The sequence below is a fragment of the Dendropsophus ebraccatus genome, chromosome 2 (genome assembly GCF_027789765.1).
Source record: "Dendropsophus ebraccatus isolate aDenEbr1 chromosome 2, aDenEbr1.pat, whole genome shotgun sequence".
Taxonomy (NCBI): domain Eukaryota; kingdom Metazoa; phylum Chordata; class Amphibia; order Anura; family Hylidae; genus Dendropsophus; species Dendropsophus ebraccatus.
In genome coordinates, this window is record NC_091455.1 from 92,535,904 (window position 1) to 92,556,027 (window position 20,124).

General features: G+C 44.1%; 1 protein-coding gene across 1 annotated transcript in view; it reads left to right on the forward strand.

Moving 5' to 3' along the window:
* The first annotated feature begins 392 nt into the window (after positions 1-392).
* DTNBP1 (dystrobrevin binding protein 1) overlaps positions 393-20,124 on the forward strand; it is a 104,151-nt gene continuing 84,419 nt past the window's right edge. Inside the window, exons 1-5 of the mRNA XM_069957989.1 lie at positions 393-548; positions 11,328-11,381; positions 13,625-13,675; positions 14,526-14,586; positions 18,510-18,642. Coding sequence (XP_069814090.1) covers positions 493-548; positions 11,328-11,381; positions 13,625-13,675; positions 14,526-14,586; positions 18,510-18,642 — 355 coding nt within the window. The 5' untranslated portion in view covers positions 393-492. The remainder of the gene's footprint in view (positions 549-11,327; positions 11,382-13,624; positions 13,676-14,525; positions 14,587-18,509; positions 18,643-20,124) is intronic.

The window sequence follows — 20,124 nt, forward strand, 5'->3', positions numbered from 1 at the left end:
CCTGTGCTTGGAGTCCTAGCTGCAGAGACCACTGCTCATGATGATTTATGACTACGATCAAAGCCTCTGGTCACCAATCCGTTTAGATGTCAATTATAATACATAGTATAATATATAATACAGTGTATAGTCCTTCCCTTTAAGCACATTGCAGTATGCTCTGCCTATATGAAGTCATTCCTTCCTGTACATATATCAGGCTCGTTATTACAACATTTGGGGAAGTCGTCACTAAGCAGGACCGCTTCTGGGGAGCAGAGGTATCAGAGAAAGCTGCAGCGGAGCTCTGCTGCCCTCTAGCGGCAGTAGCGCGGCCTCTCACCAGCTGACCCTCTCAGAATGAAAACAGTGTGGCTGCGTGAGTGGGCGGGGCGAGCTGCTGTTCCGGCCCCGCCCCTCTCCTTGTGACTATGACGCTGGTGGCTGGATGGTGAGGGGCAGTAGTGGTCTCGGAGAGTCGCATAGTTGGCGCACGTCCCCAGCCGCTGTACGATGTTTGAGAACCTGAGGGAGCGGCTGCTCACTGTGCAGCAGGACCTGACCAGCGGGTAATGTGCACACAGGAGGCGGGGAGGTCACTGTGCGCCCGGTGCATCTCGGGACCGGGGTGGGTGAGACCGGTGCACGGGGCTGGGGTCACATGTTGTGCGGCTGTCAGTGCAGGAGCCCGGGCTGTGCGGGAACATTCCTATAGAGAGCCCTGCCCCGTGTAATCCTGCTGTGCTGAGGGGCTGATGGAGGGAAGCTGCTGCCACCATGGCTCCAGGCTGTGTCCCACTATGTACATGTCATATAGCTGCACTATAACAGCCGTGACGTCATACATAGCCGGTGATGTCACTACAGAGCCCTGGGCTGATGGAGGGAAGCTGCTGCCACCATGGCTCCAGGCTGTGTTCCCACTATGTACATGTCATATAGCTGCACTATAACAGCCGTGACGTCATACATAGCCGGTGATGTCACTACAGAGCCCTGGGCTGATTGATGGAGGGAAGCTGCTGCCACCATGGCTCCAGGCTGTGTCCCACTATGTACATGTCATATAGCTGCACTATAACAGCCGTGACGTCATACATAGCCGGTGATGTCACTACAGAGCCCTGGGCTGATGGAGGGAAGCTGCTGCCACCATGGCTCCAGGCTGTGTCCCACTATGTACATGTCATATAGCTGCACTATAACAGCCGTGACGTCATACATAGCCGGTGATGTCACTATAGAGCCCTGGGCTGATGGAGGGAAGCTGCTGCCACCATTACTCCAGGCTGTGTCCCACTATGTACATGTCATATAGCTGCACTATTACAGCCATGACGTCATACATAGCAGGTGATGTCACTATAGAGCCCTGGGCTGATGGAGGGAAGCTGCTGCCACCATTACACCAGGCTGTGTCCCACTATGTACATGTCATATAGCTGCACCATAACAGCCGTGACGTCATACATAGCAGGTGACGTCACAAATAGCAGGTGATGTCAATATAGAGCCCTGGGCTGATGGAGGGAAGCTGCTGCCACCATTACTCCAGGCTGTGTCCCACTATGTACATGTCATATAGCTGCACTATTACAGCCATGACGTCATACATAGCAGGTGATGTCATACGCAGCAGGTGATGTCACTACAGAGCCCTGGGCTGATGGAGGGAAGCTGCTGCCACCATTACTCCAGGCTATGTCCCACTATTTACATGTCATATAGCTGCACTATTACAGCCATGACGTCATACATAGCAGGTGATGTCCCTATAGAGCCCTGGGCTAATGGAGGGAAGCTGCTGCCACCATTACTCCAGGCTATGTCCCACTATGTACATGTCATATAGCTGCACTATTACAGCCATGACGTCATACATAGCAGGTGATGTCACTATAGAGCCCTGGGCTGATGGAGTGAAGCTGCTGCCACCATTACACCAGGCTGTGTCCCACTATGTACATGTCATATAGCTGCACTATTACAGCCATGACATTATACATAGCAGGTGATGTCACTATAGAGCCCTGGGCTGATGGAGAGAAGCTACTGCCACCATTACTCCAGGCTGTGTCCCTCTATGTACATGTCATATAGCTGCACTATTACAGCCATGACGTCATACATAGCAGGTGATGTCATACATAGCAGGTGATGTCACTATAGAGCCCTGGGCTGATGGAGGGAAGCTGCTGCCACCATTACACCAGGCTGTGTCCCACTATGTACATGTCATATAGCTGCACCATAACAGCCATGACTTCATACATAGCAGGTGACGTCACAAATAGCAGGTGATGTCAATATAGAGCCCTGGGCTGATGGAGGGAAGCTGCTGCCACCATTACTCCAGGCTGTGTCCCACTATGTACATGTCATATAGCTGCACTATTACAGCCATGACGTCATACATAGCAGGTGATGTCATACGCAGCAGGTGATGTCACTACAGAGCCCTGGGCTGATGGAGGGAAGCTGCTGCCACCATTACTCCAGGCTGTGTCCCACTATTTACATGTCATATAGCTGCACTATTACAGCCATGACGTCATACATAGCAGGTGATGTCCCTATAGAGCCCTGGGCTAATGGAGGGAAGCTGCTGCCACCATTACTCCAGGCTATGTCCCACTATGTACATGTCATATAGCTGCACTATTACAGCCATGACGTCATACATAGCAGGTGATGTCACTATAGAGCCCTGGGCTGATGGAGGGAAGCTGCTGCCACCATTACACCAGGCTGTGTCCCACTATGTACATGTCATATAGCTGCACTATTACAGCCATGACATTATACATAGCAGGTGATGTCACTATAGAGCCCTAGGCTGATGGAGAGAAGCTACTGCCACCATTACTCCAGGCTGTGTCCCACTATGTACATGTCATGTATCTGCACTATAACAGCCGTGACGTCATACATAGCAGGTGATGTCACACATAGCTGGTGATGTCACTATAGAGCCCTGGGCTGATGGAGGGAAGCTGACTGCCACCATTACACCAGGCTGTGTCCCACTATGTACATATATCTGCACTATAACAGCCGTGACGTCACACATAGCAGGTGATGTCACTATAGAGCCCTGGGCTGATGGAGGGAAGCTGGCTGCCACAATTACACCAGGCTGTGGTCACCCTATGGGAATGCCCCTGTACATGTCATGTATCTGCACTATAACAGCCGTGATGTCGCACACAGCAGGTGATGTCACTATAGAGCCCTTGGCTGGTAGTTTATACAGTCATGGCCAAAAGTTTTGAGAATGATACAAATATTAATTTTTACAAAGTCTACTGCTTCAGTGTTTAAAATGGCAATTTGCATATACTCCAGAATGTTATAAAGAGTGATCAGCTTAACAGCAATTACTTGCAAAGTCAATATTTGCCTAGAAAATGAACTTTATCCCCCAAAACACATTTCAACATCATTGTAGCCCTGCCTTAAAAGGACCAGCTAACATCATTTCAGTGATTGCTCCATTAAAGGGGTAGTGCGGCGCTAAGAAATTATTCACAGAATAACACACATTACAAAGTTATACAACAAAGTCATTTTCTCTGATGAATCCCCTTTCCCATTGTTTGGGACATCTGGAAAACAGCTTATTCGGAGAAGACGAGGTGAGCGCTACCACCAGTCTTGTCTCATGCCAACTGTAAAGCATCCTGAAACCATTTATGTGTGGGGTTGCTTCTCAGCCAAGGGAATCTGCTCTCTCACAGTCTTGCCTAAAAACACAGTCATGAATAAAGAATGGTACCAGAATGTCCTCCGAGAGCAACTTCTCCCAACCGTCCAAGAGCAGTTTGATCAACAATGCCTTTTCCAGCATGATGGAGCAACTTGCCATAAAGCAAAGGTGATAACTAAATGGCTCAGGGAACAAAGCATAGAGATTTTGGGTCCATGGCCTGGAAACTCCCCAGATCTTAATCCCATTGAGAACTTGTGGTCAATCATCAAGAGACGACAAACAAAAACCAACAAATTCTGACAAAATGCAAGCATTGATTGTGCAAGAATGGACTGCTATCAGCGTACAAACCCACACACCGTATACGCAGCAGATACGCAACAAATACGCAGCAGATTTGATGGTTTAGATTTAATGCTGTGTTCAGTTATTTAGATCTAATCTGCTGCGTATTTGCTGCGTATCGCAGCAGTAAATACGCTGCGTATACGGTGTGGGGGTTTATACCCTTAGTCAGGATTTGGTCCAGAAGTTGATTAAGAGCGTGCCAGGGAGAATTGCAGGGAGAGGTCCTGAAGAAGAAGGGTCAACACTGCAAATATTGACTTTCAATATTGACTGCCAATATAAGCTTTTGTTACTCATATGATTGCAATTATATTTCTGTATGTGATAAAAACATCTGACAAACACACATAAAAACCAGAGGGCAGCAGATCATGTGAAAATATAATATTTGTGTCATTCTCAAAACTTTTGGCCATGACTGTAGGTGATGCATTAGGACTAGAGATGAGCGAACCTGGAGCATGCTCGAGTCCATCCGAACCCGAACTTTCGGCATTTGATTAGCGGTGGCTGCTGAAGTTGGATAAAGCCCTAAGGCTATGTGGAAATCATGGATATAGTCATTGGCTGTATCCATGTTTTCCAGACAACCTTAGAGCTTTATCCAAGTTCAGCAGCCCCAGCTAATCAAATGCCGATCGTTCGGGTTCGGATCGACTCGAACCCGAAACCGGTTCGCCCATCTCTACTTAGGACCACACAGAGACATTTCATCATCCCCTGGATCTATTACAGCAGCATGTATACATCCAGTATATAGTGTATAACCACGCGGCGGCACGCACCACACTCTATATACAGTATAAACTGTCTGTGCTGTATGAAAAAGTGCCACACAAAAGATGGTGGTCTATCAGAAAGACCTGTAAAAAGGTTTTGCCCAGCGCCTGACTTTGTGTCACTTCCAAGTCGGGGCTGTCTTGGTCTTATTTGTATCACATGACTTTTTGTGAGGTCATCTGGAGGAGGAGTCTGCTACCTTTATATTTGTCAGCCAATGGGGTTTTAGGAAAGTAACCAGGTACTGTGCAGAAAGAGGAGATGGAGTCACATTACTGCAGTTCAGAAAATTAGGCTTCCGGAGTCCATCCAGGTGACACTTAGAAGTGGTTTGGTGTCAGCTCACACTATATGGAGTTTAAAAAAGAAAACTCTTCAAAAGTGTGTTTATAGGCTACTTCTCCACATTGCTGTCCCCGCATGTGGTTACAAATAGCCGGGCTATTGGTAAAGATCGCAATTGTGGGAACATGGCCTTACATAAATATTGCCATGTTTTATGATTGTGTTAAAATATTGTACATTTTTGGCAGTTTGAGGAAAATCACAACAAAAATGCAGAAAAAAACCTGCAAAAACTCAACGTGTTTTACACCTCTCCTGAGGTAGCATCAAGTACAGTATGTCCTGATCCCTTAGAGAGGGCAGATAGATGGCACATAGAAATGGATAGGGAGGGGAAGGGTCTTTGAGCTGCCAGGAGGAATCTGGTAGGTGATGATTACATGACACAGTTAGGGCCCTATTACATGGAGGGATAACTGTCCAAATTGGCCCAATTCAGCCAATTATCGCTCTGTGTAGTAGAGACAACGATCAGCCAATGAACGGTCCTCACCTAAAATCATAGGGTGCCAATCGCCCTATCACTGTAGGTTGATAGATATGATTAACTAAAGACTAAGGTGTATAGGTACCTTAAAACGAATGTACCATCAGATAAATCGCTTTACGATTTTTACATTAATAGACTGGTACAGGGATGACGGTGCCACGGATCTTTTTTTTAACCGTGGCCTCGTCCCTGCACACAGCACCAGTCTATTCCCTGGCACAGATCGCTGATCTGACAGAATGGAGGTAAGTGGTTTACCCCCACCTGTTAGTGTAAGCGATTGGGGGGTCCTGATCAGTCATTGACAGGTGCTTGCCTGTCACTGACTTCCTTAATCACCACGATCACTATGCATCACTGTGTTTAAGGGATTAATGACAAGCAGCTGCGTTACCAGCCTGTCATTTCTTTTGGCGCTGGTGACTCTGATGTGTGGGGGACCGGGAGGGGAACACAATAAAGAAAGTGTAATTACGGTCCCTTTGCCCCCGCAGTGCCACATCACTGATTCCAGATCCTCTGCCGGGACTAATTTTCCCCCTGCTTCCTGGTGCACCACGAGTCGGGGAAGGGGGCCAGACCGGGTATTTAACCACATTACAAAGTTATATAACTTTGTAATGTGTGTTAAATAAGCTAAAAAAAAATTTGTCCTTTAACCCATTAGTCACTTAAAGCGAATGTACCATCAGGTACTTTGCATTTTTACATTAGCAGATCAGCGCTGGCGCAGGGATCCCGGTGGTGTGCACCGAGCTGGGAAAAAAACAAAACGGAGTTGAGCAGAGAACTGGGTGGCATTTTAACAAAAGGACTGTGCCACTGGGATCACTACGCTGATCTGCTAATGTTAAAAAAAAGTGATGTTCCTGATGGTACATTTACTTTAATGAAGTGATTTGGAAACATACTTAGAATCGGATGGGGGGGGGGGAATCGAGTGAAATGGCAGTGCTCATTTCTATAAGCAAGTTACACAAATCTAACCTGTTCATAGCCCCTTATAGCGGCCGGGTTACTGAGGAGGAAGATTTGTCTAACCTGCTGATACTTCCCCTTTAAGTAAAGGACTGAACTGCCCTTTGGAGTTTGGCCTAAGTGCACTCACGTGGATGTGTGGATGAAATTCTTCATGCTGAACAGCTAGCTGCAAAGTGTAGTATTTTTTTTTTTTTTTACTAGATAAAAGCATCAAATCTGTTGTTGGTTAAATCCGAGTCACATGATCTCTGCCTATCACATGTTCTGGCACAGTGCACGTTGTGTAGCTCATTTTATGGCAATGAATGTCTTCTCTCCATGAATACTTGTCTTTGTCATCTCATGTCTCCTTTTACTTGGCCTTACAACAAAGTCCTATTGTGCATCCCCACATGTATGATCACCTTTAGGCTGCGTTCACACTACGTATATTTCAGTCAGTATTGTGGTCCTCATATTGCAACCAAAACCAGGAGTGGATTAAAAACACAGAAAGGCTCTGTTCACACAATGTTAAAATTGAGTGGATGGCCGCCATTTAATGGCAAATATTTGCTGTTATTTTAGAACAACGGCTGTTATATTGAAATAATGGCCGTTATTTACTGTTATATGGCGGCAATCCACTCAATTTCAACATTGTGTGAACAGATCCTTTCTGTGTTTTTAATCCACTCCTGGTTTTGGTTGCAATACTGACTGAAATATACTGACTGAAATATACGTAGTGTGAACCCAGCGTTATAATAGAACTGCCACATTTAGGCTCATATTTCATGTCATGCAGTTATGTTTCAGCAATCTAGTTTATCTTGAATAGAATGTACACCTTTTTAACATTTGGTTATTTTTAAGACTATAATTCAGTGCTGGTTATTGGCTATGTATTGTGAGCTCCCAGTATAGTCATAGACGGATAACATAAGCTTCTTGCTACCTGCAGCATGGTATGGAGCATACACTAAAACTAGTAATAGCACAGTATGCAGTGAGCGCCCTCTAGAGGTGTTTCCAGAATCCAGATAGCTGGAATGCTGTAGCTTGAATTGGTGTCCTTGGGGCTCAGAGCGTAGTGTAAAGGAAAAAATGTAGCTTTGACCGCTACATAGATTTATTAGGAAGGTAACTGGCACTGAAATGTTATCCTATTTTGAGCAGACAATTACTTTAAAGTGACACTGTCACCTCCTTTTTGCATTCTGACATCTCTACACAGGTTTAAAGGGTAAACTTAGTGCTTTTCATACCTTATTTTATATCATACGTCATGGTGCTTGTTCATTTTTTATCAACTGTAGATTGTGTTAAGTGGGCGGGGCCTCATGACATTAGTGTCACTTAGCCCCGCCCACAACGTCACAGTTGGCCCCGCCCCCTCAGGCCATTGGGACATGCTAAGGTCTAGACCCCACCCCCTTTACGTTGGACAAGGGGGTGGGGCCAACGGTGCCGTTGTGGCCGGGTCTAAGTGGCACTAATGCCACGAGGCCACGCCCACTTAATTCAATCTGCAGTTGATAAAAGGACACTTTTTACTTGAACAAACACCATGACGTATGATATGAAATAAGGTATGAAAACCGCTAAATTTACCCTTTACACCTGTGTAGAGATGTCAGAATGCACAAAGGGGGTGACAGTGTCACTTTAAATGGCTCATATACATGGCAGTACTGTATGCACAGGCACAGTCTATGTTCCTCTTTAAGATGCTTCTGTACAGCACCGATTTATGGTTACTCTACCATGCAGACATACTGAAAGGGGTAGTGCGGCGGTAAAAAATTATTGACAGAATAACACACATTACAAAGTTATACAACTTTGTTATGTATGTTATGTCTGTGAATGGCCCCCTTCCCCGTGTCCCACCACCCCCACCCGTGTACCCGGAAGTGTGGTGCGCTATACATACCTGTCACGTGCCGACTCGTCTCCGATCTTCAGTCTGCGATGTCGTCTTCGGACGGCCGGGCCGAATCCCTCCGAGCGTCCTGAGTGCCGGCCGCCCTCTGCCGCATCATCGGGATAACTGTGCTCAGCCAATCGCGGCTGAGCATCTGATGACGCTGAAGAGGGCGGCCGGCACTCAGGACGCTCGGAGGGATTCGGCCCGGCCGTCCGAAGACGACATCGCAGACTGAAGATCTGAGACGAGACGGCACGTGACAGGTATGTATAGCGCACCACACTTCCGGGTACACGGGTGGGGGTGGTGGGACACGGGGAAGGGGGCCATTCACAGACATAACATACATTACAAAGTTGTATAACTTTGTAATGTGTGTTATTCTGTCAATAATTCTTTACCGCCGCACTACCCCTTGAAGTTCACTACCTTCCTTTAGTATTCTTTGGTGAATTCATAGCTTGTATATAACATGTATGTTCCAAAGCCCCTAAAATGCTGCAAGCTGAACTGCCTCCTCCTCACGCCCTCCCATCCCTGACCCTGCTTGGGACACCTCTTCCAGCTGACTGTCAATCAAGCAGGGATAGGGATGGAAGGGAATCAGTTATTTCAGCTTCATGCTAAAAGTCAGGGTCTTAGGAAAGCCACTTTGACAGACAGCTATCGAACAGTGCCAGCAATTGCAGCTGAAAGATTCAATTTTAGGGTGCGTTCACACGTACAGGATCTGCAGCAGATTTGATGGGCTAGACTTGATTTGCTTTGAATCTCCAACTTCAAATCTGCGCCATCAAATCTGCTGTGGATCCTGTACGTGTGAACGCACCCTTAAAGTTTTTCCATTGCCCTTACTCCTATAAGCCAACACTAGTCAATCCTCGCTGACAGTCACATTGTACTGACTGGAGGATTGGTAACACTACACACACAGTAGTCATAGCAGGTCCCCAGCCCACCCCCATACAGAAGCTAAAACTTTGGCTGACCAGGCATGATGGGAGTTGTAGTTTTGTAACAGCTGGAGGGCCAAGGTTCCCCTCCCCTGCTTTAGACTATATCTGGAATCTGAGCTGGGAGGATGCTGAGGGGATTTTGTATTCCTATATCTGATTGTTCTCACGTAGCTTGCCACCAATGTAACAGGTGACCTCTGCTGACATGTATACTCTAGGACATTTCTATATAGGAAGTTTCGGAAGAGTTTAGTGAAAATGGTATGCCCAGTATGAACGTACGTTAGTTCTTTCTGTCTAACATAAGCAGAGCTCGCTTCGGAAAATGTTGTCATATGACTGCGCTAGACAAATATTGGCTGTCTGGGTCAAGTACTTCCTGAAGAGCATTTCTCTGTGGATGATGATTTTCTTATTGTTCCGTTTACTTAGGTTAATCATAATCCATATCCAGATTTTTTCCGTTGGACAAAAAGTATACACATAGCTTTTGTTCTTAGGTGGTGTGGTCTGGAAGCATGAGTTCTGTATAGCATTAAGAGCAATTGTCTCTGATTGTTATTTGCCCAACTATAAGGCTTTAAAGGGAATGTGTTATCAGAAAATGACTTCTAGTTTAAATAATGTTTTTATGCTAAAGGGGTAGTGCGGCGCTCAGAAATTATTCACAGAATAACACACATTACAAAGTTATACAACTTTGTAATGTATGTTATGTCTGTGAATCGCCCCCTTCCCCGTGTCCCACCACCCCCGCCCGTGTACCCGGAAGTGTGGTGCATTATACATTACCTGATCCGTGTCGAGGGCCGTCCGCCATCTTGTGCCAAACGTCATCTTCGGACGGACAGCCGAGTCGCTGCCGCCCGTCCCCCCTCCGCCGCGTCACAACTGTGCTCAGCCGCGATTGGCTGAGCACAGTTATGCTCAGCCAATCGTGGCTGAGCATCGGATGACGCTGCAGAGGGCGGCCGGCATTCGGGACAGTCGGAGCTGTTCGCCGTCCGCCCGAAGAAGACGTCACTCGCTGAAGATCGAAGACGGGTGTTGGCACGTGACAGGTGAGTATAGCGCACCACACTTCCGGGTACACGTGCGGGGGTGGGGGGACACAGGGAAGGGGGCCATTCACAGACATAACATACATTACAAAGTTGTATAACTTTGTAATGTGTGTTAAACATGTGTGTTTAAACATATTTTTTAAGAAATTTTGGTGACACCTTTTCTAATTTTCCATTTTTCTGTCTATATTATAAAATAATCCTGGGATCTTGCCGTTTTTGTTCTCACCACTGGGGCTAACACTAAGTTGAGACTTCCTGTTTTGTCTTTGGTTAAAGGAGGAGGCTGCTGTAAAGTGATCTGAACATTAGAGTGACATGACACCATTAGATAGAGGAGACAATAGCAGCTCCTTGTAGATCGACCCCTTCAAAAGTCACAGAGTGCGCTCAGAAATGTTTCACATTCATCTCAAGGGGACAGAGTCTGTCTATTGTCATCTATGTCCATGAGTCTTGCTGTAAAGCATGTTACTAAATGCTGTTAAGAACAGCCCAGACAAGATGGCAGCCCCCATAACAATGTACAAAAAGTGAAATAAAAATATAAACAGTTTAGAATTGAATAACAAGTTTAGTTTAGGATTCTAATCAATCAGTAAAAGAAAATTTAGGTAACACATTCCCTTTAACCAGAATAAAAGTGCTACTGTGTAGCTGTACGCTATTGTACTTTGCTTACATATACCTTATTTTATAATCACATGAGTGAATGTGCTAGCTTTTTCTGCACCTCTCACTTATTTCTTTTATGTTTGATTTGCAGGTTTAAAAGTTTGGGGGACAAATCAAGAGATGTGAAGATCAAAAAGCAGCACAGGTACAAATCATGTAAAAGGTATCTTCTGTCTGTTAAGCTGCTTGTACATGGTGCCACTAAGCTATTGTACATGTGCTATTACTGAGGACCAGCGGCACTGCTAAAGGGGTACAGAAGGAAAAAATATTTTTAAATAAAGTGTCATAAGGTTATACAGATTTGTAAATGACTTCTATGTGATAATTCCAAGTCTTCCAGTACTTATCAGCTGCTGTATGCCCTGCATGAAATGGTGTATTCTATCCAGCCTGACACAGTGCTCTCTGCTGACATCTCTGTCCAATTCAGGAGAGGTTTTCTATGGGGATTTGCTACTGCTCTGGACAGTTCCTTTTTGATACCACTTGATTTAAAAGCATTTTTTTCTCCTCAGCACCCTTTTAAAGGCGAGGTATTTACTTTGAATATTGTGTACCTCTGTGGACACCACAGCAAATCTACTTCTTTTTGTATCCAAGATGGCCACGTAAATCAGATATGTTTGTTGGTCTTACTAATTTAAGTGCAATTGGCCTGTGATCTAATATATAAGGCAGCAGCCTGACAGATATCAGGGCTGAAAGATGGGCAGGACATGACATGTCATTATGTCTGATGCTTAGTTCACCCAGGACCTCCCCTGTTGAAGATGCTAGTTTAACCAAGAGGGAAGGCTGTATTTGGCATATAGATGTTGGCAGAATCAGCTGCCAACACCCAACATCTTAAGGCCCTATTACACTAAGTGATTATCGGCCGTTATGGCCAATAATCGCTTTGTGTAATAGCTCTTGTTAAAAGGCAACGACCAGCTGACATGTTGAAAAAAAACTAGAACGATAGTGACAGTCTGCTGCCGCCGCTGCTCTTATGGTGTGGAGAGACAGCCAGCAGACTGTCACTATCGGCTCATTAGAACTGATCTCCTCTCCGCGATCGCATCGTGGGGGGGAGATCCCCCACTAGACACCAGGGACAGGGGCCACATAACACTATTCAAATGCAGCTGTCAGCTTTGACAGCTGCATTTGAATAGTTAATTAGCCGGCCGGCCTCTCTGATCCCCCTTAATGGCCGCATGACGGGTATACCCGTTATGCGTCGTTGAGGGGTTAATGGGGTATTTTGAGTTTTGTTTTTTAAAGTGTCACTGATATAAAAATTTTTTTTGCAGAAATCAATAACGCAGGCAATTTTAAGAAACTTTGTAATTGGGTTTATTAGGCAAATATGGCATTATCTGCATTCAAAAAGAATTCCCCCAGGTCCCCTTCCCCTCCTCTCTCTTATGCACTGCTCATTATCGGGAAATTTTGACTAGTTTACATCAGTCGGACCTTGTCTGTTCTATGGAGAGGGGAGGAGGAAGGAGGGAGATTAGTTGCCAGCAGAGAACAAAGGATTACAAGGTGGGGAGCTGTGTGAAGTTGGTATTCAAAGGTCAAAGAGGTCAGTGCTGACATCAGAGGAGAGAGCCTTCTGGTGAAGCTGTAAATTAACTTTGTTGTACTGTTTTGGTTTCTCATCTCCCTCAACTCCTCCCCTCTCCATAGACCATCATGTAGAAAGGGGGGAGAGCTTCAAACTGCGTTTTCATTATAAAAATGCATTTTTCGGCTAATAAACCCAATTACAAAGTTTCTTAAAATCGCCTGTACAACTGATTTCTGCAAAAAAAAATTAATGACAGTGACCCTTTAAATCAAAAAAATGTGTTCCTTCTGGTGCAAAAAAAAAAACAAAACTATAAACCCACTATGCTTGCCTTCATCACTCCCTTTCCACTGTTTATCCCCCAGAAGCTGTCACATTGCACAACATTTTATCTGTTTAGAGTCAGTGTGTGTATTGTCTTCTCAGCCAGTCTGTCCACAGCAGTTTCCTAGTGTGACCAGCTCTGGGGGAACGATGGTGGTGAGGGGAATGAGAAAGGTAAGTATAGTTTTCCTGTTGTGCACCAGGCTGAGCAGATGTTAAGAACAAAGATACAACTCAGAATACCCCTTTCATACAGCAGATAGGATATAGCGTAACAAAATGATTAGTGGAGCTCCAAGCTCTGTAGAAGTTTCCAAAATAATAGATACCTGAGCTTGTGCTGTATCTCTTCATTCAATGGGTGGATGATAGGCCTGGTAGTCAGACCCTTATCAACCCTACAGATGTTCTATTGCTTATTATAATGGCTATAGTCTATAGTGTAGCCTATACAGTATCATGGATGAAGTAACAGCTTATAAGTTTTTTTCCTTCTACCTCCCTAGGCCGACGGAGCAGTCTGTCAGGTTTCCAGCAGGTGTGGAACTTCTTAGCAGGTAATCACTTCTCCCGTCTCCAATCCCTTGATGTGGCTGTAAAAAAAAGCAGTGGAGGCTAAATTCCATCATACTAAATGGTTATTGTACTGAGCACTGTAGTAGGGTCCCAAACAATGTGCAACACAAAGAAGCATGTTGATCTCTGTAATGGAATGCCTGCTTTGAATTTTTCATCCACCTTTATTGAGAAAAAAAGTTTTCACATGCCCTCCACAGTTTGTTGTGTAAAGATGTGCACAAGCCCCCCCTCTGATTGTTAGATTTAGCCGGGTGAACCGTGCCATAGCTCACTTGACATACCCCAAACTACTGGTACCGTCTCCTTGGGGGCGGTATTCAGGCTTAAAACAACCTTTATTCTAGCGATGCAGTTTAATTATGTCGGAATATAACTTCATTGTATTTTTCGGTTCTACCACCCTTGCCCCCACCACTGTATATTATTACATGGTCCCGGGGCAGGCTGCCTGACACGATCACTGTATTTAGCAGCTTCTGCACAGCAAGTGGAGATTGTGATCAGCGTTCGCTATGTTACTAGTTCTTGCACAGAAGCTGCCACATACAGTCGTAGGTTGTGTACATGTTTTCCAGGCAGCCCTATGACTGAATCCATCTTCTCCAGGCAGCGGAATTCCAATGCTGAGTGATTTTGCGGGTCCGCTTATATTTTTCACCTGTTTTTCCCCATCATAAGAGAAGGAATATGTACCAGGTCCTGCTCCCTGTCAATCGGAGGCTTTGGCAGTACACAGCAGAATCATGGATTCTGCTTTTGGCATTTAACATTTATACCATAGAACACCTACATATATTTCAGTGATTACATTCAGCCTTTCTTTTGAAGGTATGAGGATTCCTGGGCTGCACTACATAAAGGGGCTAAAGAATGTGCGAAAGCTGGAGAGGTAAATATTACCTGTGTGTATGACATATTGATGGGATGAGTGTCACCCATTTATGTATAGTGGCCAGATTTACAGAAAAGGGAACCAATCACCTTAAAATGTAGTAATGCTATTAATTCCTCCTAGTCCACCCTCTAACACTTTGGCAATGTATCTGTATTGCCTGGCTGCCTGCCAGGTGTACCTTAAAAACTTATATCAAGTTCTGCGCTGTATGCAAATTGAGGGCATCTAGTCATCTGGGCTGCAACTAGTCACAGTCCCGGGGTGTGGTTTACCTGTAATCACACCTCTATGGATGTAATTTACAGCTCTTTGTCATGTACTCTGACATGCGCAATACAACTGGAATAAGGTTCAGCTTTAGTGCACATGTCTGCTGGGGCGAATACGTCAGCACTGGTACACGCTGCTAGGATGACCTCTATATGACGCGGCTTGACATAGCTGTAACTCAAGCCTTTAGAGGCGTGCTTACAGTTAAACCACACCCCAGGACGCAGCCCAGATGACAAGATGCCCTTAATTTGCATATAGCACAGGACTTAATATAAGATTTTTTTTGGGATACACCTGACAGGCAGCCAGGCTATACAGATACATTTCCAAAGTGTGTTAGGGGGAATTAACTGTTATTTTTATTTGTTTTTTAGGGGGGGGGGGGGGTGATTGGTTGCCTTCACATTCTTTTTTTCTATGTACTTTCATGTGGCAGTGTGTACAGTATGTTAGCAATGCATGCACTTTCTTACTGATTAAATGTCTAAAAAAAAAATTATTTTGGTGCAATTGACATTGACTTATCGTGTAGCTCTCACCAATATACACTTATTACGGGAAATGCACATAAAGTGCTTTTTTCCCTGCACTTACTACTGCATCAAGGCTTCACTTCCTGGATAACATGGTGATGTCACGCCCCGACTCCCAGAGCTGTGCGGGCTGTGGCTGCTGGAGAGGATGATGGCAGAGGGATGCTTAGTGTCCCTCCAGAGCCCTGTGTCCCTCAGTGTCCCTCTGCCATCATCCTCTCCAGCAGCCACAGCCCGCACAGCTCTGGGAGTCGGGTCGTCACATCACCATTTTATCCAGGAAGTGAAGCCTTGATGGAGTAGTAAGTGCAGGGAAAAAAGCACTTTATGTAAGTGTATATTGAAAGTGTATATAGTGTACACTACCGTTCAAAAGTTTGGGGTCACCCAAACAATTTTGTGTTTTCCATGAAAAGTCACACTTCTTCACCCCCATACGTTGTGAAATGAATAGAAAATAGAGTCAAGACATTGACATGGTTAGAAATAATGATTTGTATTTGAAATAACATTGTTTTTACATCAAACTTTGCTTTCCTCAAAGAATCCTCCTTTTGCAGCAATTACAGCATTGCACACCTTTGGCATTCTAGCTATTAATCTGTTGAGGTAAGCTGGAGAAATTGCACCCCACGCTTCTAGAAGCAGCTCCCACAAGTTGGATTGGTTGGATGGGCACTTCTGGCGTACCATACGGTCAAGCTGCTCCCACAACAGCTCAATGGGGTTCAGATCTGGTGACTGCGCTGGCCACTGCATTACCGATAGAATACCAGCTGCCTGCTTCTGCTGTAAATAGTTCTTGCACAATTTGGAGGTGTGTTTAGGGCCATTGTCCTGTTGTAGGATGCAATTGTCTCCAATCAAGCGCTGTCCACTGGGTATGGCATGGCGTTGCAAAATTGAGTGATAGCCTTCCTTATTCAGAATCCCTTTTACCCTGTACAAATCTCCCACCTTACCAGCACCAAAGCAACCCCAGACCATCACATTACCTCCACCATGCTTAACAGATGGTGTCAGGCATTCTTCCAGCATCTTTTCATTTGTTCTGCGTCTCACAAACGTTCTTCTTTGTGATCCAAACACCTCAAACTTGGATTCATCCGTCCACAACACTTTTTTCCAGTCTTCCTCTGTCCAATGTCTGTGTTCTTTTGCCCATCTTAATCTTTTTCTTTTATTGGCAAGTCTCAGGCTTTTTCTTTGTCACTCTGCCCTGAAAGCCCTAATCCTGCAGCCGCCTCCTCACTCTAGACGTTGACACTGGTGTTTTGTGGGTACTATTTAATGAAGATGCCAGTTGGGGACCTGTGAGGCGTCTGTTTCTCAAACTAGAGACTCTAATGTGCTTATTTTCTTGCTTAGTTGTGCAACGCGGCCTCCCACTTCTTATTTTACTCTGGTTAGAGCCTGTTTGTGCTGTCCTCTGAAGGGAGTAGTACACCCCGTTGTAGGAAATCTTCAATTTATTAGCAATTTCTTGCATGGAGTAGCATTAATTTCTAAGAACAAGAATAGACTGTCGAGTTTCAGATGAAAGTTCTCTTTTTCTGGCCATTTTGAGCGTTTAATTGACCCCACAAATGTGATGCTCCATAAACTCAATCTTCTCAAAGGAAGGTCAGTTTTGTAGCTTCTGTAACGAGCTAGACTGTTTTCAGATGTGTGAACATAATTGCACAAGGGTTTTCCAGTCATCAATTAGCCTTCTGAGCCAATGAGCAAACACGTTGTACCATTAGAACACTGGAGTGATAGTTGCTGGAAATGGGCCTCTATACACCTATGTAGATATTGCACCAAAAACCAGACATTTGCAGCAAGAATAGTCATTTACCAGATTAGCAATGTATAGAGTGTATTTGTTTAAAGTTAGGACTAGTTTAACGTTATCTTCATTGAAAAGTACAGTGCTTTTCCTTCAAAAATAAGGACATTTCAATGTGACCCCAAACTTTTGAACGGTAGTGTATATTCCCGTAATTGTATATTGGTAATTTGTATAACTTTTGGGGGGCAATACAATACTTTAATAGAACTTTTCACTGGACTTCTCCTTTAAAGTCTGTGAGTTATAGAAACTGCTAAACGGCTTGGATGTGCCATAAATCTGATGTGGGAAAACCTTTGTTCACAGGGTTTAAGAGGTGTCCTAATGAAGGCTATGTTCACACTACGTATATTTGAAGCTGTATTTGGTCCTCAAGTCAGGTCCTCATAGCAACCAAAACCAGGAGTGGATTGAAAACACAGAAAGGATCTGTTCACACAATGTTGAAATTGAGTTGATGGCCGTCATTTAATGGCAAATATTTGCTGTTATTTTAGAACGGCTGTTGTATTGAAATAATGTCAGTTATTTACTGTTATATGGCGGCCATCCACTCAATTTCACCATTGTGTGAACAGAGCCTTTCTGTGTTTTCAATCCACTCCTGGTTTTGGTTTGCTATGAGGCCTGAAATATACAGCCTTAATTATACGTAGTGTGAACCTAGCCGAAAAGTGTATTTTACATTTAGGGTACAAACACACACACCGTATACGCAGCAGATCTGCAGCAGACTTGGTGGTTCAGATTTGATGCTGTGTTCAGTTATTTAGATCTAATCTGCTGCTTATCGCAGCAGTAAATAAGCTGCGTATACGGTGTGTGTGTTTGTACCCTTAAGAGTAGCTTCACACGTACCGTATCGCAGCAGATCCACAGCAGATTTGACTAAATGAATGAATACAGCATTAAATCTGCACTGTCAAATCTGCTGCGTATCCGCAGCAGATTTGATGCGGTGTTCATTCATTTAGTCAAAAAATCCACTGCAATGTGGTACGTGTGAAGCTACCCTTAAATGTATAAATTCAATACATCATTTATGCCACTAGATGTCACCCTGTACACTGACATGACTGATGATGTCCTTATGCAGTGTTCGGTTGTAGGTGTAGATATCTTGATAAATGATTTATATCAGATATAACACATGAAAATGATAAAAAAAAAACTTTATCATTTACATTTATTTCCTATGAAATATAGATTTTTTATTTTTTTTTAAATTTCTTTGCAACATTTCATATTTGTTTTTTGTTATGTTGTCATGTTTGCAGCTAGTTGACAGTGAGGTGGTGATGCTCTCTGCTCATTGGGAGAAAAAGAGAAGTGGTTTGGTAGAGCTTCAGGAACAACTACAAAATGTACCTGTGCTCCTTGCAGATCTTGAGTCGGTGACAGCTAAGCTTGGTAGGTAACATTTTAGAAATAATATATTTTCCAGTTTTGTGTGATTATAAATGCATTGCATTGTGTTTTTGGCCAGCCTATGGTCTGTTTAATATGCAGCTTTTCGAACTGGTGGCTGAGGCTCCGGACCGCTCCGGACAGTGCTCACAGGTTTGGAACCCTTGGATTTTGTTTGCGAACTCTCCTAATTTTGCCAATCTGATATGTTGACTCTTGCTAGTATAAGGGACATGTGGGAAATGATTTTTCACGCCACTGACGATCCACCTCTCTCTGCCCCCCACCATACCCCCCTTTTCCTCTCTCTTCCCCCCTACTCTTCCCTCCTCTTGGTCTAGTTAGCGAACATCTTTTTCTAATCCCGTTTTTCATGTCTTGTCATTAGTGTGTTGTGTTGTGTTGTGTTTGTCCTGCCCTCCCCTAGCAAGGTGTACAGGCTCTGGCTTGCAAGTCGGTGCCGAGATCCCATGATATGTCCTGAGTATTTCCATTTTTCTGAGGCTTCACTTCGGTCTAGACAGGATGTACGTTCAATTGTTTAGCCTGGTCTCACCACCTGCATTAAGCTGAATGTTATCTATTTGTTTCCTCCTTTCTTTTCAAGTTACTTTGTATTAGTGCACTGATTTTATGTTCACTACTTAAGCATATTTTGCCTATGCAATGCTGATTGTGTATGTGTGTTTAAAACTTTTGGAAAAACTTTAATAAACTTAGAGTCAACATAATATGCAGCTTTTCCAACAAGTGGTGGATTCCACATTCCATTGAGAAAGTTCATCCACCACTAGTTGGAAATGTCAGAACTGTTCCCTGTCAGGGTTTAGACACTGTCCAATTGGAATGAGATTGAAATATGGTATCCTAAGCAAAAAGTAGACACCATCAGCAAGGGGAGGTTCAGTCACATCAATGGCTCCTGCTTTTGGATCCAACATATGTAGAGTTATTTGCCCCTCTTTCTTATTTACAAGAATACAAATCAGTAGTACTGTTAAATCCAAAATCCAATAAAATTTTAATTTTGTATTCTTAAAGGAGTAAAGGAGTATTTATATCTTGTTACTCCCTTTCCATTGCCCCACAATAAATGCTTAACGTGCCTGCGTGGCCACCGCGGCTGGTGTTCATACTCTATGCACTTGGATCCTCAGCGATCAGCTTGTTATTCCTTATACTATGGGTAGGGGACAACAAGCTCAGAAAATAACCCTTTAAAGCTGTTGATGCTGATTTTATTACCAGATTAAGGGTATGTTGACCGTGAGCGGTCATTGTTTAATGATACCTACGGCCGGAATTAATGATCATGATGAACAGTGTGTAATCATAGCCCAAAGATCAACTACGAAGACTTGTGTACTTAATTTTACTGTAGTAAAATACTGAAAATTATATTTTTGTGTTGTAAATTTTAATGGGACATAGAGCATTTTATAAGGAATTCAAATCTGTCATGTACATTTATTCTTACCAAAATTC